Genomic DNA, 20,445 nt, shown 5'->3' with positions numbered 1-20,445 from the left:
ATTGTCAGTGTCTACAAATATATTCCACTTACAGAAACCAAAAGGGAGAGAGTAACTAAGCTGCAATAGAGTTCCTGCCATTGGTATGATCCGAGCAAGGTCCCATTTAACTTAATAAGCCCTTCAGCACCAACTACGGATAGGTTTGCAAATCAATGTAAAATGTTTTCTTTACTGCCTCTGTCATAATTTTTGCCTGCATACCCCCCTTCAGCACCCTGTTCTAACTGCACTGAGCTTCTCAGACATTTAGGGCTAGGAACTTACAGCCCCAATTATAATGATGTTTAAGAATAGGATCCAAAGCCCCTATGCCTGTGAGATAGAAGTCCAAGAAGTTAGCCTAGCTTTATTACCTGGCTGGTATCGCATATATCTCTCTTTCCAAAAAGGGTGCAGCTGCTGTGGGATTGAAGGTCACCGACTCAAGGCTATTGTGTGTACCTGCACCACCGGTCTAAGTCAATGAAGGGAATGCATGAAACTTTTAGAATACTCTTCATATTGCCTCGCTATCTTCGCCTTGAGCAAGGAATTTTAGAACACGTTGGCTGCTTAATCATCTATACCCTCACAAGAACCTTTATTAACTTGGATATATGGTGCCTCCACTCACCAGTGCAGCCTCAGCCCTTCTGCAAAGAAGCGCAGGTGAGACCTGATTTGCAAGGGAGCTTTCCCATGCAATACTGGCCGGGTCACATCACAACGTTGGCTCCTTACATTAAATCAGTGCAAGATTACCAGTTGTCCATAAATTTATATCCGTTTTTATTCTTTCTCACCTTCATCTGTGTACTGTCTTTGGAGGGAATCAGTGTCCCGACCAGGATCTGGTGTGGGACTGTCTTTGAAGGGCCACAGTGGCCTCCTCTGCAGGGTATTCACTGCCAAGTGGCCTCCTCTGCGGGTATTTACTGCCAAGAGGTAAGGATAATGCCGTCAGAAAACTGCTTTTCTGATGGATGTAGGAAGCTGCCTCTTTATAATAATGAACCAAAAAGAGGTACACTGTGAAGAGTCGAGACAAACCCCAAAGGAATTACAGAGGCACGAATGACACCCCAAAGCTCTCTTTTGTGGCAGTGTGGGCAAGCCGTTAGGCATATCAGAGGGTAGTGCAAAGCATTTATTGCACCCACAAAGGCAGTAAGTGAGAATGCAAGACCTATTGCATTGCAAATGCTTGATGTCAAAAGATTTAAGGCAGCAACAATGTCTACCAGAATCCAGTACAGATGGACATAGCTCAAGCCCTGCTACTGTTTCCATGCAATAGGTATCTGGTCTTGGTTGCATCATTGAAACCATGTTGAATACAGGTATTGGTGTCTTTGGAAATCTTTCCAATATCCTCTACTCTTTTTTTACTCGCACATATTCTCATTACTTACAGGCTTTGAAATACCTCCAGAATTAGGAAAATATTTAAAACATAATGTGAATATTGACACTCGGGCAGTATTGTCACTTAATTGAGAGATCATGGATGAGGCTAAAACACATGATTAACTGTGTCTCTCCCAGACCACTGACGAGAGGTCTCCTATTTATGTAGAGACATCCTTTGAAGTATAAAACCATTTGCTACTCCATGCTTGCAACCTATGATGGATCCTGCACCAGATGTGTCTCATGAATTTATTTCTGCTTGTCCTCAATGCAGCTCCAGATGGTGCACGAGGGGAAGATGCACGGATTTCTGAGAATGTACTGGGCCAAGAAGATCCTCGAATGGACCAAGTCTCCCGAAGAGGCTCTCCAGTTCTCCATCTACCTCAATGACCGGTTTGAGCTTGACGGGCGGGACCCCAATGGATATGTAGGTCAGTGAAATTGTCTGCTTCTACGTGGATGGCGAGTTTTGTTTTAGTTTTTAACGCTAACCGTAGAAAAACATCTACCTACACAATGGAAAAATCCATCTCTTTTTGAAACATTATTGGCTCTGTATATCTTAGTCCTGTCAACATTGTATTTAACTCTTTGTTGAAAAGATAACTGTACACATTGATCGGGGGGGGGGGGGGCTGGTAGGAAATGTTAGGTTCTTGTTTTTGGGAGGGTACCACGGCCTGATAAGGTTCATATTTAGAATGTTATTTTAAAGTGACCGTAACCAGAAAACCTTAAATAAGTTGTGGACTGGCACACGTATTGTGTACTCTGTTATTTGTTTTGCATTGTAGTTATTTTACTGGTTAAAGCATTATACAGAATTCCAACATGGTGTCAGTTCTTGCTTGATACAAAGTTTGCATGTTTTGAATGAAATTGTGTCTGAAAAATAGTGTGTTTGGATGCCTGCATTTGTAAATTATATAATTGTAACTTGAATTCATGCCGCCTTGGCAGTCAAGCTTTAGCTTGGAACGTAATCCAGCACAATCACTTGTTTGCTTTTGTTTTTCCACAACAGGGTGCATGTGGTCGATTTGTGGAATCCACGACCAAGGATGGGCGGAACGTGAAGTCTTTGGCAAAATCCGTTTCATGAACTACAATGGCTGTAAGCGCAAGTTTGACGTGGCACAGTTTGAGCGCCAGTACCACCCAAAGAAATTTGCAAAATAGTCCGCTTGTTGATTCACTCTTGCCTCCCCTCCTCAACCATGCCAGGAAGTGTGGATGAGAAGTCGCTCGGATGATGCTGGTGCGCTCAATTCTTCAATGTCCCCTCTTGATAATTGATAGAAGGCAGCTGGTGAGCAGCACAGAAAATCAGCTACTTTTCTGTAACCTGCACGATGGACTCCATATAGAACTCATTTTTCTTTTATATCGGTTGTATACAAACTTATTTTTATATTGTGTAGGGATTTGTACCTTTTGTATGTCCGTAGAATTGCAGGGGATGCGTCAATATCCTACTTTAAAGGATTGTTTTACCCTAGATTCATTCATGTTGCTTCAACACATGCTGAGATTTCTGAACTTTAAAAACAGGATTGGGTTTAACAGAGACCCTTGCCAGCGTTTACATACTTATTTGCTCCATTTATCAGTGATTGCTGATGTATTGTCTATAAACCTTGATAATCACAACAGTTACCGCCAACCCATCAGATAAGCGGGTTTTCGGATGGTTTTCTCTCCATAAATTGCAAATACCTCCAGCAGAATCATAGGCAGTTCTGCTTCCCAACAATCCACTGCTGCCCTAGCAATCTATCCTGATCCACCACCAGAATGAGCTCTGCGTTTGCATAGGCATGAATTTCCATATGCTAGGGAAGCAAAAGTTTCATAAGTAACTATGGCATAAAATTCAAAGGATTTTTTTAAAAAAAGCTGTAACTGCTACATCAGGAACGAGTTATCTGGTTATTTTTTTAATGAACTCCTTTACGTATTATCCACAATCCAGAGTCCCGCTTGATGCCGTTTTCTGATTTTTAATGTTGAATAAGAAGTTGCTGACATTTGTTTTAGACCAGCGCATCAGTAAATAATTGAATTTTAGACCATTTGCTTTAGTGATGTCAGATATACGCCAACTTTGCTTGCCGCTCATATAATGCCAGCCTTAAAAGGAATTGGCTCCCTTGGACTCCAGACTGCAAATGCATGAACGATAGCCAACAAGTGCCTCAAGCACACCTCCCTGCCTTTAATGCGCCAAAGTGAAATTTACCAATTCCCCTGATATGTGAATGGCCCTTTTTGTCTCTTCCTGGTCCATGTTCTTTTCATTCACATTGCAAATGCAATTAGATTTTCTAAATGCATGCTCAATTTGCAGCTTGTTTAAGAATTTGACAACACTGCAAATGAACACCATTACTATGGGGGGGGGGAGACGGGGGTTTGCACATATATCTGCAGCAGCATCAAAGCCTTTTGGCCTGTAAATTCTTCAAGTGTTTGCAATGAGAATCTGACTCTTTGGGTAAATGTAATCATTTGTTCCTAGTTAATGACCAGCCAGAAGACTCTAAGAGAAGAGAGAGAATCAGTATGCAGCATAAATAATTTCTAAATTGTCTGAAACCATATTGTGGTTTTTCATACCACATATACTTTTTTTTTTTTAAAGCTAGTACTGGGGGGAGAGGGGGGGCATAGACCTTCTCCATGAGGTGTCTTGTCTTCCTTCGTCTGTGTGGAGCGATACCTACTTGGAACTCAAGCTTAGGTGTTGGTGAATCTGCAAGACTGCACTCTTTCTGCATATTTAGGATTTGATTACTTTCGCTTTACACCATCGCTTTACTCCTCACGGGGACATGCTTATATCCGCCCTGGGTGTAAATTCCTGTTGAACATTTGCAAATGATATGTTGGTACAGATCGGCTGTGGGATAGTGAACCACGCGCATCCAGCAGAAAAAAAAACAAGGGGGTTCTAATGGTTGGATAAAAATACCAACTGAATTTATTCAGCATTAACCAGTCCCAAGATGCAACTGCAGCCAATTGAGTACTTCTTCAAGAGTTTATTAGATATGCCAGACACTAGACGTGCAAAACATTTCCAAATGATAACTGGAATGTTCATCGGGACCCTGAAAGCACAGTCAAGTGATGCAATCAAACTCCTAGATTATTATATGGTGCAAGGGTGCCTGCGTTGGCGCTAGGCAGCCCATTGTGCACCAGATTTGGGAAAAGGACAGGAATGCGCTATATTGGGATAAATATTATGCATTCCTGGTATTTCCCTGTGATGCAGCACAGCAACCTGATTTGCTGCACTGTGCCACTTTGCTATAAATATGGTCCTGTGTGTCGATGCACAGTTTTGTTTTTGTCAGTGTAACTTGTTCGTAGCACTCTTTGCTGTTAAGAGACTGGACACTTTGCATGTTTTCATTCAACAAGCTTTACCCGTCCAAGACTGAGAGTTAAAAAAAAATATATATGTTTTTTAGGCAAACACAATGTCATTAACTAGAATATCTTTCTGCGAACAAGAATGTATCTTCATGTCAGCTGCAACAACAATTGAAGTTTTACAACAAATTGTTGTATAGTTCTATACAGGTCCTTAACAGAGATCTAATTTTAATAGCACTGATCCCCGAGATTGTTTGGCCCCTACTAGTAGGAAAATCTTTGTCATGTATTTATTTTTAAGTTGATTAAGTAATTAGTTAATGTGTGTGGTTCCTTCTGTATAGTCCAGCATTGTCCATCTCTGATACAGGTGTGTCCCCTCTTCCTTTAGACTTGACGGATGTCCCTAGACACATCGCAAGTCACCTAACAAAGCTTCCACTCCAAGCGGTAAGCTCTTAAGCACCGTATTTAGTACGGTTTCTGCCTCCTCACGTGCCCTTTATTTTTTGCCAACACCGACCTGATCTTCTCTGTTTAATGATGAGAAGGTCTTCTCCACTTAGATTTTCTGCTCACATTTTGGTGGGTTCTGTATCGTCATCCTTGCCTTCTAATGTCTTTTATTACAGGATTCATACGGTGCTATACTTTTTATGGTCTCTTTTCCCACTGACCTGCATGTTTCCGCCTCATGGCTGAACCCCGTAAGCCTCTCTTTGACTGGAAATGTTTAAGTCTGCTTCACCCATGGCCTTAAGCCCTTTGAATTTGTATCTAGCAGTCTGAAAAGAGCCCCCCCCCTTGGGGATTTTGCCTTGATATTCACAGAAGCAGCTTCTTACTGCAAATAGTCTACTCCCACTTGGAAAGGGTGTATTTGGCAAGTGTTTCTAGTAAGAGTAGTAATGCACGGGGTAGCTTGGGTGCGTCACATGCCTAATGCCACAGTGCACTCTGAGGCGCTCCTACTGCCTAAAGTCAATGGTCCAGATGCCAACGCACCCTTGTGGCGTAAGTCTACCCAGACAAATGGCTCATAGGGTGATCGTGTGCCGAATCCACCCGTTTTACTATTCTTTCCAGTAGAGTTTCAACTGGGTCATACGGGTGGTGCATCAGCAGGACCAGGCATAGCCATGCATCTGCTTCAACTGTATTACAGTAATCATCAAGGTAGACCGACATGGACTGCACAATTCTCTTTTTCCCTTAGATCTCTGCATCCTTTGGTCGATCGGTATCCAGTTGTTATAAATCTAGGTGTCGGCTGACAGTCAGCAAGGCCCTCCTTCATCTTAGCAGTGCTGGACACACAAGTTGGGTTGGCCTGCTTCCCAGTTCCACATTAAATCTGCATTTATCTCACAGCGATTCTATGTCCCTAGGTCTAATGGCTTCCGGTGTCTCTGTGCTTCCTCTGACCTGTTCGTGGACAAGATGGATACAGATGTGCCCCACTGCCTTTGATTCCATCTCACAAGCGGTCCTGTTCTAAGGGGTTCGGGAGGGTCAACATTTCAGTAGGTTTCCACCTTGACTCAAAAAATGTCTCTCACTACTTGTTAGTTGGAAAGCCATAGGTCTTCCTCAGTAAATGCCTTTTGGTTCTGAGGTGACTTACTCTCCGTATCAACATAGCAGATTTGAAGGTGGTTTTCCTGCCCTCCCACCTTAGCAAACCATAGTTGTTCTTCCGGTACAATACCTCAAACAAAAGAAGCACCCTAAAATGTTATGTTGACTATAAATGGCTACTACCCGGATTACGACACAGAAGAAAACATGTTTTTTCTATGAAGATACTGTAAAAAGATTACAATTAAGTCGACCTAACATTGACGACCTGTATAGTTCGACTCTATTGACATTTGTTTCTGGATATCTGTTACAAACTTTTTCCATATTTTTTACCACCAATATGTTTACATGCAATATATTCTGTCGGGCTGTTTTGTTACGGGTTTGAAATAAAATAATTTCGTTTTGGTGTAAAAATGGGGTTGTTGCCACTTTATTCATAATCCTGCCTCAATGTTCAAATAACATGAAGTATAGAATCCAATAACAAAGGGAGTGTAGGTCAGGCTTTATGAAGTAAAAGCTCCATTGTCTAATTCAGGAGTTCCACAAAATTTCACCCCAGGAAAATCCAGAAGGCTCCAGCGAGAATTGCTGAATAATGCATTAAAGCTGGCAAAAGCGGATTTCTGTATAATATCAATTCTGCAAATATTTATTTATTTATTGAAATGCCACCCGCTGCCAGGGAGTTTGGAACACCTGTTAGACCAGGGATGTTTAACCTATTTCGAGGAGGATTGGAGCCATACCAGAAGTTCTGGATATCTAGATATGAAATATTTACATACATATAATGGAACATATTTAGTTATTGGTTTTCTTATGAATTTGGCATGGAATCAGCCTTCTTGGGCTTATTTTTGATGCACCGGTTTTATATGCAATAATCACACCAATGGTCACAACATATGATAACTCTGTAGCGAGAAAACTGCACCGGCTTGTCCATCGCCTTTGTATCCAATTTCAGATGCATTTGTTGAATTGACCATAAGTCTGAGGAGCAGTCTGGGGCTTTACAGCAGTTGGTGTTGGCCAGTAACATCAGAGGAGCCTCACAGACACATGGGGTGCAGGTAAACAAGTATAATTTGTCTTATTGCTTTGTTTACCCAATGTAATTATAGGAACAGCTTAGACTTGTTAGATCTGACTATAGATAGCTTTAGCCATCTGCTGGATATTAAATTAGCACAGAGGGGCTTTGACTCCGCCCACTTCAAGCATTTGCATGACCGGTTGTTCATCATGTTACGCTGCCCATGGCATTTTGCAGAGGTCTACATGTTTACGAACATCAACCAAACGGAGGATTATAGGGTCTGTCCAAATCCTCCCATATATACACAATATAAGCAAAGTGTGCAGTTCCCATAAGTTCACCTCATCCAAAGTACATCCTTATTGCAAGAACAAATTCTCACTGTGATCATCCGAGGCAACATAGTTGTAGAGCATAAGCCCTCACCCACCAACGGTGGCATGTTTCATCAATGGGCTGTGCTTTACGTCCGTCAGCGCTGCAGTGCCCGACGGGACCTGCAAGGGTGTTCTTTGTTGAAGATCTTTTTCAGAGTAGCCGGGAAACCAGATTGGTCTGGCCCAATGTTGTGTGATAGATTGTCTAAAAAGTTATAAGGGGGGAGGGGAGAATAAAAATGACTAAAGACTCCCCGCATGTAGATTAAACAGACACTGAGGTCCTGATGAAATGCCTCTGATCCAAGGGATCGTATGAGACAAAAAAAAACATAGTGACCTTCATTTCAGACCTCTGGAAACATTAATATCCTTTGAGGTTGTGTGTGTGTTTTTAATCTTAAAGATGCTCTATTCTTAAAGACGGTTGTTCAGGGCACATTTAGGTCATTCTAATTCTTTCACCCCCTAGAATTTTCTTAGACCTCTACCTCACAACATTGGACCAGACAAATCCGGTTACTCTGGAAAAAGAACTCTGGTAAAGAGGCCCCTTTGTGGGACAAGTCAGGCATTGCAGTGCCGGGCCGACGAGGAGCACAGCCCGATGATAAAGCATGCCACCCCTTACGGAGCCAAGCCCAGCAATCATTGGATTCAATTCCTCAGAGCCAAAAGATGAGGAAGCCCAATAGCCAGAAGAGTCACTTTAAGATGTCCCATCTACCTCAGTCAACCCCAGACCTTGCTGAGACACATGAGTACGGTCAACACCCAGACTTCCAAAACATAAAACATAAGCCGCCACATGTCGAGGCGAAGAGAGGTCCATCCTTGAGATGCTCCAACAGGAGCTTCATGACCAGCAGCAACACAGTCATTCACCCCCACACAGGCAAGATATCTGCCACAGGAAAGACTGCCTCCACTCCACAACTGGATGCACATCTACAGCCAGTGCCTACTAAGCAGACAAAGGATCAGGCTGCTAATCCTCTTTTTTTCTCAACCTCCTCCTTCAACTTCTCAGGGGTTAGCGGAGTCTTATATCGGTTCAGGCAGCCCTAGTCTATACTCTCCGGCACAGGACTTTGGGACACCTGGCTAACCACACCCTACCGATGATGCTTGGGAGCACTATGAGCTGGGGACCCAGACCTGGAAAAAGTCACTGTTCGAGCTTCTTCATCAGATAATACCTCTGCATACAGCTAGCTATCACAAGGTAGATATGCACTTTGCCCTGTAGGATGATGACTTCCGGGTGGAGACGCTATCTAGAACCAAGCGTTCTCTCCAGTTTCTCCCTAGGCAGGACGGTATGATGAAGTCTGCCTCAGAAATTTTCAGGGAGCCTGTAAAATCCCAAGTGATAACACTCAGGCTTGAGGGGAAAAAGTATAAACTTGCACCATTTTATCCTCTTTATAGCAGAGGCCATGTTCCCCCGGGCCCCTGGTGGTAGCCGCCCAAGCAGCAAGTGATACTTCCTGTTTGATAATGAGAGCAAGCACATTTAATGCGGCTGGTACAAGGATGGCAGCTGGTGCTATGACACACGGGCGCATCAGCAGTTCTGTGGGTCTCCGGTCTTGTTACGATAGAGCCCAAATGGAAATGGTGGCCTTTGTCCAACATCTCCCTGACCAATATCGCAGGAGGGGATAAGATATTGTTGAGGAGGGGGAAGCCATATCTAATGCCACCAAACGGTGTTTGCTGGACTCAGTTGATACAGCTGCCAGTGGAGTAAACAACTCTGTAATCCTCCCCACCAGTCCTAGCCATCCAGGTGTTGGGCCCGGATGTTTGCTGTTGTTGTTCCTCTTGGAAAGTCTTTGGAAGTCACAAGGTATGTGGTGACTCCTTTGTATTGCGCATGGGCTTCGGCTCCATCCTCAGATTGTTTTTCGCCAGCAGGGAAATGGTGGAGCGTAGTAAGAAACAGTGAAGATGCCCATGTGTGTTGTAGCTAAATAAGATAAACTGGAACAGATAAAGGTAGCCGGGTGGGCGTGTGTAGATCTGCAGCTCTACATGCCAAGAACAGATGCATACTGGTAAGTAGCATTTGCCGTTCGAGGCATATGAGCTGCAGATTACACAGAGTGCATAGACTATATAGCAGTACCCATCCTTAGCGGCGACCACCAGTATCTGTTGCAGTGGTTTGAAACAATGTCTTGAGTACAGCCTGGCCCACACTAGCTTGTTGCTTAGTTTGCACATCTACACAATAGTGTTTAGTGAAAGTGTGCGGTGTGGACCATGTAGCTGCTTTGCAGATATCATCTAAGGGAATGTTCCCTAAGAATGCCATGGAAGCCCCTATCTTACGTGTAGAGTGGACTTTAGGGGGAACGGATAGCGTTCGTTTTGCTTTGTGGTAGCAAATCTGAATGCATTTGACAATCCACCTAGCTATCCCAGATTTGGAGATGGGATTGCCTTTATGTGGTGGTGAGAAGGAAACAAACAGTTTGGTTTTACGAAAAGGTTGTGTTCTCTCGATGTACTAGAGTAAGGCTCGTTTTACATCTAGTGTGTGGAGAGCTCTTTCTGCAACGGTTTGTGGTTGCGAGAAGAATACGGGTAGTTCCACAGATTGGTTTAGGTGAAAGGGAGAAATGACTTTAGGGAGGAATTTTGGATTAGTACGGAGAACAACCTTATTATGGTGCATTTGCAGAAAAGGTTCTTGAATGGTGAGTGCTTGTATCTCACTGACTCATCTGAGGGAAGTGATGGCTACTAGAAAAGCAGTTTTCCATGTAAGTAATTGAAGTTCACATTTGTGTAGAGGTTCAAAGGGAGGCCCCATTAATCTGGTGAGAATGATGTTTAGGTTCCACACAGGTGAGGGTGGCACTCTGGGGGGAATTATTCTTTTGAGGCCTTCCATGAAGGCTTTTATGGCAGGTACTTTAAAGAGTGATAGGTGCTTCCTGTTTTGTAGGTAGGCTGCTATGGCTGCAAGGTGCAGTCAAATAGACGTGTAGGCTAGATTGCATCTCTGTAAGTGTAGTAAATAGCATATGATGTGTTGAATGGACACATCTAAGGGATTGAAGTTATTGCTGTGACAATAGACTACAAATCGTTTCCACTTGGCTGCGTAGCAAGCTCTAGTGGTAGGACGTCTAGCTTCTCTAATGACGTTCATACAGTCTGGGGGGAGATTTAGATAACCGAATTCTAGGATTTCAGGCGCCAGATCGCAAGGTTAAGCTGAGCTGGGTCCGGGTGTCTGATCTCTCCATGGTTATGGGTTAAGAGGTGTAGGTTTTGGTGCGGTACTACTGATAGTTTCAGCAGTGTGGTGTACCACGGTTGTCTGGCCCAAGTCGGAGCTACTAGGATTAGTGTGAGGGAATGTTGTAGTTTGCGCACCACTAATGGAATGAGTGGGAGAGGCGGAAACGCATACGCAAATCTGCCTGACCAGTTCATCCATATCACATTGCCTTTGGACAATGGGTGTGGATACCTGGCGGCGAAGCTTGGGCATTTGGTGTTTTCTTGGGTGGCGAAGAGGTCTATCTGTGGATGCCCCCACATTTGAAAGTACAGGTGAAGAACTTGTGGATGGAGTTCCCACTCGTGGATCTGTTGTTTGTCTGCTCAGGAGATCTGCTGTAGTGTTTTGGACTCCTGGGACATGTTGGGCTAGGAGAAAGATTTTTCGGGGTATGGCCCATCTCCATATGCTCTGTGCTACCTGAGAGAGCTGCGGAGAGTGTGTGCCTCCTTGCTTTTCAATATAGTACATGGCTGTCATGTTGTCTGTGCGGACTGGGACTGCCTTGCCTGGGATTTGTGTTTGAAAAGATTTTAGGGCTAAAAATATGGCTAGTAACTCCAGATGGTTGATGTGGAGTAACTTTTGTTGCGGTGTCCACCTGCCCTGCATGGTGTGATGTAGTAGGTGAGCTCCCCAGCCGGAGAGTGATGCGTCCGCTGTTAGTACTATCTGAGGAACCGGGTCCAGGAACGGTCGCCCTTTGGAAAGGTTTTTGGTGGTCCACCACTGCAGAGAGCGATGGGTACGACCGTCTACCAACACCAGATCTGTCAGTTGACCCTGGGCCTGGTTCCATTGGCGCGCTAAGCACTCTTGGAGAGGACACATTTGGAGTCTTGCGTGAGGTACTATGAATATGCAAGAGGCCATCATCCCTATTAGTTGCATGAACACTCTAGCTGGAAGAGAGTGTTGTGGCAGAAATTTGGCGCGTAGAGCCTGAATGCTCGTTATCCTGGCAGGACTGGGGTAGGCTACCGCTCTTGAGGTGTCTATGGTGGCACCAAGGTATTGTTTTACGTGGGATGGTTGTAGATGGGACTTTGCGTGGTTTACTGTGAAGCCCAGTTCGTGAAGTAGCTGGATAGTGGCGTGCGTGTGTTTACACACTGGTTGTATGAGCTGGCTTTTATTAGCCAGTCGTCTAGGTATGTGAAGACATGGATGTGTTGTCTTCGCAGGTGTGCGGCCACTACTGCTAGGCACTTGGTAAATACTCGTGGTGCTGTGGTGACTCCGAATGGGAGCACTTTGAATTGATAGTGTTGGCCGTCCACTACAAATCTGAGGAACTTCTTGAGAGCGTTGTGAACAGGAATGTGGAAATATGCGTCTTTGAGGTCTAAAGTGGCCAGGAAATTGTTTTGGGAGAGTATGACCATATGAAAATGGTCTGAGTGGATATATTGGTTCAGGGGCCTGAGGTCTAGGATGGGCCTCAGCGTGTCGTCCCTTTTTGGTATGAGAAAATATAGGGAGTAAACCCCTATATTGTGTTGGTTGATAGGAACTAGTTCTATTGCCCCCTTTTGTAGGAGGGAGATTACCTCCTGCTTTAGTAGTGTTAAATGTTCCTGTGACATTGGGCGATGTTTGGGTGGAATGTTTGGGGGGGGGGGGGGTAGATGTTAGTTCGAGGCAATAGCCAGACCGAATTATTTGTGTTACCCATTTGTCTGAGGTGATGGTAGTCCAGACAGTAAGGAAATTGTGGAGTCTGCCCCCGACCGGAGTGGGATGGTCTAGGGGGAGTGGAGGGAAGTCATTGGGTAGGGGGGGGGGGTGGCAGAGCGGGAGGTGTTTGTCTTGCCTCTGCCTTTATTATTGTTCCTCTGTAGCCGCCTCTTTGGTAACCCCTTGTAAAGGTGGATTGGGAAGGGGCTTTATAGGAAGTGGAAGCGGTGTCTGAGGAGTAGCCTCTGGATGTGCTTCGAAAGGAAGAGCGGCGAAAAGAGCGCCTGGGAGGGTGCGATTGTAAGGCTCCCATAGATTTCGCCGTATCTGTGTCTTTCTTCATTTTTTCCAGGGCCTCATCTACTTTTGGGCCGAACAGATGTTCCTGGTCAAAAGGGTGGTTCAGGATGGAAGCTTGCACCTCTGGTTTGAAACCTGAAATTCTTAGCCAGGCATGGCGACGGAGGAGGACGCTGGTGTTAATTGCCCTAGAGGCGGTGTCATCTGCATCTAGGGCACATCGGATAGAGGTATTGGTGATCGTTTTGTCCTCCTGAATGAGTTCATTGGCTCTATTTTTATATTTGTCAGGGAGGTGTTGCATTATGGCTTCTAGTTCATCATAATGGGCCCGGTCGTATCTTGCCAGAAGCGCTTGTGTATTTGCGATGCGCCATATGTTGGCAGCCTGGGATGCAGTGCGCTTGCCGGATGCGTCCAGGAGTTTTGACTCTTTATCAGGTGGTGGTGCTTCGCCTGATGCTTGGGAGTTTGCTCGCTTTCGTGCTGCAGACACTACTAGAGAATCTAGTGGTGCTGGCCCTCTGATGTAGGCGGGATCTGTAGGGGCGGCCTTATATTTTTTGTCCATGCGGCTCTGACTGGATGTTTAAAGACCTCTGGCGCGTGCTTGATAACTCCTTTGAGCATGGGCAGGATGGAGGTGGCCCTGTGTCGTGTCGAAAGTATCAAGGAGGAAGTCCTCCTCCACGGGGTCGGTATGGAGATCCACACCATAGTAGTGTGCAGCCCTCTGGAGTAGGTGGTTGAACCCCAATGAGTCTTCTGGTGGGGATGGTCTCGAAGGGTAGAGATCATCCTGCGGGACGTTAGGAATGTCAGGCATGTTATAGTTGTCCCATGGGTCTGGGGAGCCTGTCGGAGTGGGGTACCCTGTAGGTTGGTCATGGGGCTTGTCCCCTATGTCATCATAGACATCATCATTCGGTGAGGGGGAATGATGAGGTGGGGGGGGGAGAAGGAGGTGGTGGAGGTGGGGGCGAAGGTATTCTCAGAGGGGAAGTAGCAAAGTCTTTCCTCTTTGGAGGTGGAGCTTGGGCAGGCTTGTCCAGCTGTCTCTTTTTGATGCTGAACATCAAATGTCCAGTTTTAGGATCCTTGACCAGTGTTTTTTGCAATGGATCAGGCTTAAAAAGTTCTTCAGAGAGTGGCCTGTCCGTCGGCGCTGAAGGCGTCGGGGCCGTAGGTTTTTTGGTTTTTGAGTCTGCACTAGTGCGCTGTTTTGCACTATGCGGCTTCGAAAGGGCTGGTTGGTTACTCGGCTCCGAGATGGTTTTCGGCTTCGAGTTATGGGTGTCGGTAGCCTTGTGTTTTTTGCTCGGTTCTGGGGACGGTGTCGGTACCGAGGAGCTTGTGCTGGTTTTCGGCGCCGAGTGCTTCGGTAAGGAGCTCGGTGCCGAGGAGGAGGCCATTTTCTTTTTCGGAGTCGGTGCGGAAGAGTGTTTCTCGGCACAGACGGTGGGCTGGCTCGAGCCCGAGCCCGAAGTTGCGGTGTGGGAAGCAGTGTTCTTGGTCGTGCCTAGGCTCGGAGGCGAAGGCGTGACCGAAGCCTTTTTCGATGCCGTTGAGGGTGTTGGAGGAGGGGGGAGAGGATCGGATTTCGGTACTCACGACCCTCTGTGCCGGAGTGATGTCCTCCACATCTGAATAGTCAGCTTCGAAGGCGCTGACGAGGCCCTCGTCGGTGTGTTGTCCTTCCGGAGCATCGACGCCTTCTCCGAAGATGTCGTCTGGGATCGCCGTCGACGAGTGTGCCATAGTTCTTCGTGCCCTTCGGTCTCCAATTGTTTTCTTGGACCGGAAGGATTTGCACACCGGACAGTCTCGAGCCTCGTGTTCAGGGGAGAGGCAGAGGTTGCATACTTCGTGAAGACCGGTGTGGGGGAATTTGGACCCACATCGAGGGCACTTCTTGAAGGGAGTCCTTTCCATTAGCCAGGACCGGAGCTTGGGTAGGCCCGAAGGCCGTCGTCGACGACTGGAATCGAAGGTCTTGATCGATGAGAGCCGCGTCGAGTGAAGGGATCGCAATCGAAAACAATACCGCGAAAAGGGGGTGAGGATTGTGCGTCGATCGGAGAACTGGAGCGCGAAGATCACATCCGAGCCCGATGGCGGAAAAAAAACAATCTGAGGATGGAGCCGAAGCCCATGCGCAATACGATCCAAAGGAGGAGTCACATACCTCGTGACTTCCAAAGACTTTCCAAGAGGAAAAACAAATGCAAACATCCGGGCCCAACACCAGATGGCGATCTATGCACAGTGTGTAATCTGCAGCTCATATGCCTCGAACACTCTGTTTCCCAGCATGCTTCTACCCAACGGCGCTTGCGCCTTGGGATGACGCACGTGGACAACACCGACCCGCGGCTACTTACAGCCCTGCCTCTCTGTTTCCGGCACTCGGCGGCGGACACAGTGAGATACAGAGGTACTCAGGTGGTGCTTGATCTTTTACGAAGTAAGTGGGGGCACATGGGGTGATGTTAAAGTTCACGGAGGTGGCAAGAATAGTTACCTCGATACCGGGAAGATGGGACCAGTCCAAACTTGCATTGTTATGTTTATATCGCTGTGACGGCCTCACCTCCCCGTGCATGATTGAGACGAGTTTCACAGTTTTAGAATTCCACGGCGGAAACTGTTAAACAAAAATACCCGGTTTCCACACCCAGCGGGAATATCATTAATAAAATCACTCCAGAGGTGGGCATGACTACGTAGCGAAAATGGGCAGACAGATGCTTTACCCCTCTTTTTAACCTATAGTACCATCATGTACACCGTTTTTTGTTGCACAGAAACAATAAACGTTAAAGGAGACAAATGTTTGAGTTCACACATACTTTATACCATCTACAATATTGTGTGGAACTTTGAGTGCGTCAAGAAAAACGCAACATATCACTTATTATGGAAAATGCTCTTAACACACACTTTCCTTCCCACATATAGTGTGACTACAAGACAGCACCAACCACTTGATCCGCATGTTGCCTATTAAAAAATATCCTAATCCATTGCCACTACACCTAGTCCTCATAATTGGATTTAGTGTATCCCACACACAATAATATAGCAGAAAGAATTAATAAAATGCACAAAGATCATCATGATCCTTTTTTGATCACTACCTATAGAGAATCTTAAGATTGCATGATGAATCACTCGTTGAATGTAGTTTTGAGAGTGATGTATGTGCACTGGAACACACCACACAGAATAGTTGTTAGAACCTAGACAACACGGTCCAGTATATACTAATGGAAGCACTGTGGAAGCAGCCTGTCTTCAATTCTTGCTTATGTTTAATGACCCTGTATTGTTTCTTTTCCTCTACCTAGAAAACCTACTCAATGACACAGCGAAGACAGGTGAGTGCATTAGGCCTCACTTCAGTGCATGAAATGTGTGCACTTCTCACAAGCAGGGACACTTAACAGTAGATAACTAGCCCTGATGAAGGCCCCAGACCCACGTGGGCTCAAAGCGCGGACCGAAACATGTTGGCACCTTAAAAGGCGTACAACTGAACGATTACATTCAGTATAACTCCGAATTCTGCACGCTTTTATCCATACCCCAGGTACCCTCCTAATAAACATATCATTTTTTATGATCACTCATCTGGTTCCCTGCATGACTAGCTTCTGCTTTATATAAGAACTACCAAAACATCTTTGGTTGAGTCCGTCCAGGTAGTACCATCTTACCTGGGTGTGGATAGACGCCTATGATGAAGCATGTCACGATAAATGAGGGAGGAGTCTACTCCAATATCTTTGGATACCCCATTGCCCAAACTTCAGACAAGGGACATCAATATACTACTTGGGGACAAGGCTCACTATCTTTTTTCTCCTCCGGGAAAGGCTGGATATCCTGTTGGAAATTCAAGGGACAGCAGTTGCTTATATGTGATAAGATTAAGTGATCTGCCCAGAATCACAGGATGTTGAGCGTTCTTGCAGAGACTCGAACCCGGTTCCCCAGATCTGAGATCGACCGCTCTAGCCATTAGGATACATCCTCTCCCCAGTTTTATAGGAAAGGGTGTTCGACTTAGTGCTGAAGGTCGACCATATACAGATTAAAAAGAACAGGTGCCAGGACACAACCTTGTTTCAGGCCCTGATCAGTGCTTATGTTCTTGGACAGGGTAGACTAGTTTCCCAATTTTATTCTGACCCAAGTATCCGTGTACAAAAGTCGAACAACCTATCTGGAATTTTCCAGTCATTCAACTTCTGCCAAAGGGTGCTCCAATTAACTTTATCCAAGGCCATACCATAGACCAGAAAACAGACGTTTAATCATGACTTTTGGGCAATCACTTTTTTGACATTAGAATACCTCTTATATTATCCAGGGTTTCATTGCATTTTCTAAACCCTTCTGACAAAAGGACAACACTTCTAGTGAATTCATCCATATTTCTAAGTCTGCCAGCAGTAGTTTAGCAAACACTTTGGATTCAGAGTCCAGCAGGACTAATGTTCTATAAATTTCTGGCTTATCAGTTGATCCTTTTTTATCTATGAGATTTAGGATTGATCCCCACCAGTTCTTGATTCAAGGTTAAGACACCTTTGTAAAGTTTTCAAAAAGGCATCTTCCCAGGTTTTAGCTTGATACTTGAACACGATCAGCGGGGCTGCATTCGGACCTGGTGCTCCATTACTTTTCACAGCACTCAGTTTGAATTAAAACAGATTTTGTTCCTATGCCAAAGGTTTCCCGCTCCACAATTAATTCCTCTCCTAGCCCCATAACCCCTAGTTCTTCTCAGTCATGTTACCCTTTGGGGTGTCTTTGGTGGTTTGCATAACCACACCACAGACTAATGGCTTGCAGGTATTTTTATCAGCATATCACACTTTCAATAGGTATGTTTCCCCTGTCTCTTCATCAGTGCCCTTAATTCCTGGATAAGAGTCATCCAGTTGACGGAAAAGCGGACAAAAATGCAGTGCTGTCCCTGTTGCTGGCCCATGTACCAATGTTATACCAATGTTATACCATCTTTTACTCACAAAATCTGTTTTTGCTATCCAGCATTTTCACATTTCAGTTTGGTGATAAGATCAACTGACACTGATTATTACACCTTTTTTGTAATTGTAATGTTTCTTTCTTTAATGATCTTAATTCATTTGTGTACCATAACAAATCCTTTCGGCAAGTGTGTTAATTGGCCCGGGGTGAGATAGACAAACGCCTTTGAGTGCGCCCTGGTTGGTAGTACTCTACTAAAGATGTAACAATATTCACCCGTACACTAATGGTAAACTTTTCCTCTACTGACTGCATCATTTCCTTCAGTAGGTTATTTCCAAAGCTAAACTTCCACTGGTCATATCCTGCTTGCGCAGGAGTATTCCATTTTCCTCTGCGCAATTCGGAATCATCATCGGCAGAAGCAATGGCCTTAGACTGCTCTTTATAGGTAAACAAGTTGAAAGAAAAAACCTGGAAATGGTGATCGCTTTTAGCCAGGGGTAAAATTTGGAAATAGATGGTCATTTCTAAAAGACGGGTGTATAGTCCAACACATTTGACACGTTACCAGCCTTATGCGTAGTCTGCGCTGGTGTAGCTGGTCGGAATCGTCCATTTAGATTGATCAGCTCATGGGCAAACAAGCGAGACCAAAAACGATCATTACCACTACATGCCTTAAGGGGATGGGGGGAGACGCCATTTCCGGAAATGTGACAGTATCCTTGGAGTTCCACTACTGCTGGCACTTACAAGGCTGCCAAAGAAAAAGCCTTGTTTAAATTCCCCCGTTAAAAGTATTTCATGGTCAGGGAATGTCTGCTGTAAAGTGTCATGTTGCTCCAGTAGTGCAACTTGCATCATTCTGTCTCTTACCGAATCCAGTGTAACAAACATGATATAAATCGGCAATAAGGTAGATTCTGTGCTAGAGTGCTTTAGGGTCAGCCGCGCCACTGTCAGGTCCCTGTGTCTCTCCATGATCCCACGTCACCTCCATTCTTCATTTTGTCCCTTCTGTGGCTACCAGCTGTGTCTATTACTGCCCAGCCACCAAGGCCCACAGACTCCCCAGTTCTTTTGTGGCAACAGACGTGGCTCCCATAAGCCTTGTGGGACAGACAGCCTGAGGTCTACCCAGTCCACCAAACCCCCTGGCAGCCACAGCCTCAAAAACCATTTTGTTTCTCCTCTTACCATCACTGGCACCCAGCAGTTGGCAGGATCCGACATCACCTGCACTGCTGGAAGTCAGCGGGGTAAGTCCATTCCCTTTTTCAGAAACCTCACCACCAATGCCATCATCCCAAACCAGCTGAGGTCCACCTCTCCCTGCGCCATCAGGAAGTAAAGGTTCTTCTGGCCAAAGGAGCCAGCGAGAGGGTTGTGGTTGCAAATCCAACTACTTTCTGGTGCCTTGGAAGGACGAAGGACTCCTCCCTATGTTAGACCTTTGCCCTCAACAACTTCTTAAAGAAGCAAAAATTTGAGATGCTTACATTAGCCCAGGTTCTGTCTGCCCTGGAGACTGGATGGTAGAGCTGGACTTGCAGGACGCCTACTTTCACATCCCTGTACTCCCTGCCCACAGGCGTTGCCTGTGGTTTATGGTAGGCCATGAGCATTATTAGTTTACTCTGCTCACTTTTGGCCTCACTAGTGCCCCTCATATTTTCACCATGGTGATGAATGTGGTTGCAGACTTTGTGCGGAGGTCAAGGGTTCCAGTCTTCCTCTACCCCAATGACAGGCTATTGAATACTGGCTCATCCTAGGCAGTCCTCTCCCATGTCCACACTACGGCGGGCGTCCTGCATTCACTGGGATCATCGTGCTGAAGTCACACCTGACTCCCTACGAGACGCACCCTTTCATCTGCATTTTTGGACCTATCCTATGGAGCAATGAGTCTAGTATATATTCAGGCTATGATTCTGATGTTTCAACCTCTATCCTGTATTTCAGTGAGGCTGCTGGGCCTCATGGCCTCCTGCTGGTAACACATACCCATTGGCATATTCAGGCTCTGCAGTGGGACCTAAAGTCCCAGTGGGCGCAGCATCACGGAAATATCTCCGACCTGATCTAGATATCGGAGGGAACTGCAAAAGATCTGCAGCGGTTGCTGATGACCGTGACTGGGTCAGCAGCAGACCTCTTTTTCTTCCCCACATAGATCTGACTTTAGTGACAGAAGCGTCACTCATGAGTTGTGACGGCCATCTGGGAGCAGTGGAGATCAGAGGACTGTTTTCTGGCCGATTCTCAGCTCCTCATCAACCTGTTCATGGACCAAAACTTTGCCATTAGGTATTGCAACAAACAGGGTGGTGTGGGGTCGGGGACCCAATGTCAAGAGGCGTTGCATCTCTGGACATGGCTGGAATGTC

The 20,445-nt window shown here is 45.6% G+C and overlaps 1 protein-coding gene across 2 annotated transcripts in view; it reads left to right on the top strand.

Moving 5' to 3' along the window:
• The window catches only part of LOC146786154 (deoxyribodipyrimidine photo-lyase-like), a 41,663-nt gene extending 34,889 nt beyond the window's left edge, over window positions 1-6,774 (top strand). For both annotated transcript variants that reach the window (XM_085635674.1, XM_085635675.1), the window contains exons 9-10: window positions 1,667-1,826; window positions 2,420-6,774. In XM_085635674.1, the coding sequence (XP_085491800.1) occupies window positions 1,667-1,826; window positions 2,420-2,574 (315 nt within the window). In that variant the 3' untranslated portion in view covers window positions 2,575-6,774. The remainder of the gene's footprint in view (window positions 1-1,666; window positions 1,827-2,419) is intronic.
• The last annotated feature ends 13,671 nt before the right edge of the window (window positions 6,775-20,445 follow it).

Source organism: Triturus cristatus, chromosome 11 (genome assembly GCF_964204655.1).
Source record: "Triturus cristatus chromosome 11, aTriCri1.1, whole genome shotgun sequence".
Taxonomy (NCBI): Eukaryota; Metazoa; Chordata; class Amphibia; order Caudata; family Salamandridae; genus Triturus; species Triturus cristatus.
The sequence above is the reverse complement of the archived record's forward strand: the minus strand, read 5'-3'. Positions and strand labels throughout refer to the sequence as shown.